Here is a 3,037-nt window from a genome sequence, read left to right as displayed (position 1 = left end):
CGAGTTTATAAAAAAACAATACTGAATTCACATTTCCTAGCTTATCTTTTTCACAGTTTTTATTGAGAGAAGCTCAGTTTACAGAGCTGAAATTGGCTGAAGCGACCCAGTTAACTTTTGAGTTTGATCTGAAATTTTGTGAAAGTCAAAGTGACTTTCACGTCTTAACTGATCTTATAGCTTTAATTCTTGTGGGTCAATTGCTGAGAATTGATCGTCAGGGTATTAAGCATCAGCACCAGTTGTCACTGCTTTAAGTTGAACTAATAATGGTAATTTTTTAGCAAAAATGAAGCATTTTTCAAAGTCTTTTAAAACTTTGTTTTTGCCTGCTTTTTGGTTGTTGTTGCGAGCGAAAATTAATATCTGAAATGATTTGACACCATTTAATTACTTCCTATTCAATTCAAAACATAAAAAATAATTTTAGGGATATATAAGGCCTATAAACTCAACTATAACTCATCTATATGTCTTGTTTGGGGGAAACGGACATTGCTCCACATCAGCATCTATGTTTTTACCACAAGCGGTTAATTAGCGTAAAAAGCTAGTCAAAACGTGAGACAGGGATATTCGTTGAATAAAAAATTTCTCATAATTGCAATGTACGAGCGTACGATACAACAAAAGTGGAATATTGCATAGAATAACTCAGATAGTGATGAAATGAAAAATGATAAACGCGAAATGCAAGGAAAATAGACTTTCCAAGAACCAGACTTGCAACCACTCGGCTTCAAATTTTTGACCTACTTGGCAAAATTCCTAAATACGCCACTGGATCTCTGGGGGTATCTAACTTTTATGCAGTAAGGTCTGGGGGCTTGGGAACTATATTTTATATCTTGCTTTTATCCAACTATCATTATTCTTTTTAATTGTAAAATTTTTTTCATTTCTTAACATATATATCATACTCAAGTCACAGGGGGTACCAATCACAGGGGGTACCTACTAATGTCTGTTGTTTGGGGGTACCTAAAATTCAGGGGGTACCTATTTTCTTAGGGGGTACCTAAACCCCTGGTCCATGCCATGATATTACTATACATTACTTTTGAGAACCTTGTTCTGTATCCACCACTGTACTGGTAGCACTCCTTGAAAAAAGTAGCACATTTCTTATCGCGATGCTGACATGCAAAAAAAAACGCTGATAAGGATTTTTGCCCGTAGGAGGACTGGACGCCAGCCTTTTCCTTTTATTTTTTATATCCAAAACTATTCAAATAGTCCATTTTATTAAAAAGAAATTCCATTCAATCTGGAAGGTGACAATAAAACAGGCACTAGTAAAATAGGTGCCAGGGTGTTACACTAATATTAACTTTAAACAATCAAAGCAAAAAGTGACTTAAGCTATGGCGAACAAATTCTATTGTTTTTGAAAACAAAACAATCGGGAAGTCGTTTTCGAAACTTGCTTGCTTGGCGTGATTGGTTTTATATCAATTAATGACATCACTTTCTTTAGGACATGGGTGCAGATTGAAGCAAGAATGAAGAGCAAAAGAGGTCGCAAAATTGCACTTACGTTTGATCATGAGCGATTCGCTTCCATACTTCCTAAAGATTTTACAGATAAAAGTTTTGATAAAATAATATGGTTTCAAATTGCAAAAGACTACTTTAATGAAACCAAAGTGAAGCGTGAAAGGGTGATGCGACTGTGGAGAAAGTATTCCAAGTGGAAAGGAGAAGCAGAGACATATGACCAAGAAGATATAAAAGAAAAGAACGAACCAGGGACAGACGACAGAGAAGAAATAGAAGAAAAGAACGAACCAGGGACAGACGACGGAGAAGAAATAGAAGAAAAGGACGAACCAGAGCCAGATGACAGAGAAGATAAAGAAGAAAAGAACGGACCTTGGACAGACGACAGAGAAGAAATAGAAGAAAAGAACGAACCAGGGACAGACGACGGAGAAGAAATAGAAGAAAAGAACGAACCAGGGACAGACGACGGAGAAGAAATAGAAGAAAAGAACGAACCAGGGACAGACGACGGAGAAGAAATAGAAGAAAAGAACGAACCAGGGACAGACGACGGAGAAGATAAAGAAGAAAAGAACGAACCAGAGCCAGATGACAGAGAAGAAACAGAAGAAAAGAAAGAACCAGGGACAGACGACGGAGGAGGTAAAGAAGAAAAGAACGGACCTTGGACAGACGACAGGGAAGAAATAGAAGAAAAGAACGAACCAGGGACAGACGACGGAGAAGAAATAGAAGAAAAGAACGAACCAGGGACAGACGACAGGGAAGATAAAGAAGAAAAGAACGAACCAGGGACAGACGACGGAGAAGATAAAGAAGAAAAGAACGAACCAGAGCCAGACGACGGAGAAGATAAAGAAGAAAAGAACGAAACAGGGACAGACGACGGAGAAGAAATAGAAGAAAAGAACGAACCAGAGCCAGACGACGGAGAAGATAAAGAAGAAAAGAACGAACCAGGGACAGACGACGGAGGAGAAATAGAAGAAAAGAACGAACCAGGGACAGACGACGGAGAAGATAAAGAAGAAAAGAACGAACCAGGGACAGACGACGGAGAAAGGTTTACAAGTTCCGACAAACTTGCAGACTTTTTTGGGAAAGTTGCGTATTCGTTTGCTCAGTGTTCTTTACAACCAACACACAAAGAAGAAAAAAGACAAGATAAGAGAAGTAAACAATTGTTCAACTTTCCATGTGTTGTTAATGATTTAGTCAAAAAACAGCTAACAAGAGATGTCCAACTGACTTGGGTTTGCTCGCAGAAAGCACTGAGATGACAAATAATGAATTGTTTTGCAGAAAGATTCAACCTAAAGTAATCAGCATCCCGGCCCCAAAAGAACTCAAGAACTTAGTCATAGTATACGGTGTCAAAGAGAACAGATTCGCACCTAGCTACATTGATCTATTTTCAAAAATTCTTGAAAAAATTAACTGTTGCTGTGTTTTCAAATTCTATTACAATTTTGTCAAGAAGGAAGGAAGCAGAAAAAAAAGCTCACCAATATTCAAGATAAGGGCACGTTGTACG

General features: G+C 37.9%; 1 protein-coding gene across 1 annotated transcript; it reads left to right on the top strand.

Moving 5' to 3' along the window:
- Positions 1–1,502: 1,502 nt before the first annotated feature.
- On the top strand, positions 1,503–2,783 carry LOC136811896 (uncharacterized). The gene has a single exon (XM_067068519.1). It carries the CDS (start codon positions 1,503–1,505, stop codon positions 2,781–2,783), a length of 1,281 nt encoding a protein of 426 aa, XP_066924620.1.
- Positions 2,784–3,037: the final 254 nt, after the last annotated feature.

This window comes from Clytia hemisphaerica, unplaced genomic scaffold, assembly GCF_902728285.1.
Source record: "Clytia hemisphaerica strain Z4C2 unplaced genomic scaffold, Clytia hemisphaerica genome assembly, whole genome shotgun sequence".
Taxonomy (NCBI): Eukaryota; Metazoa; Cnidaria; class Hydrozoa; order Leptothecata; family Clytiidae; genus Clytia; species Clytia hemisphaerica.
The sequence above is the reverse complement of the archived record's forward strand: the minus strand, read 5'-3'. Positions and strand labels throughout refer to the sequence as shown.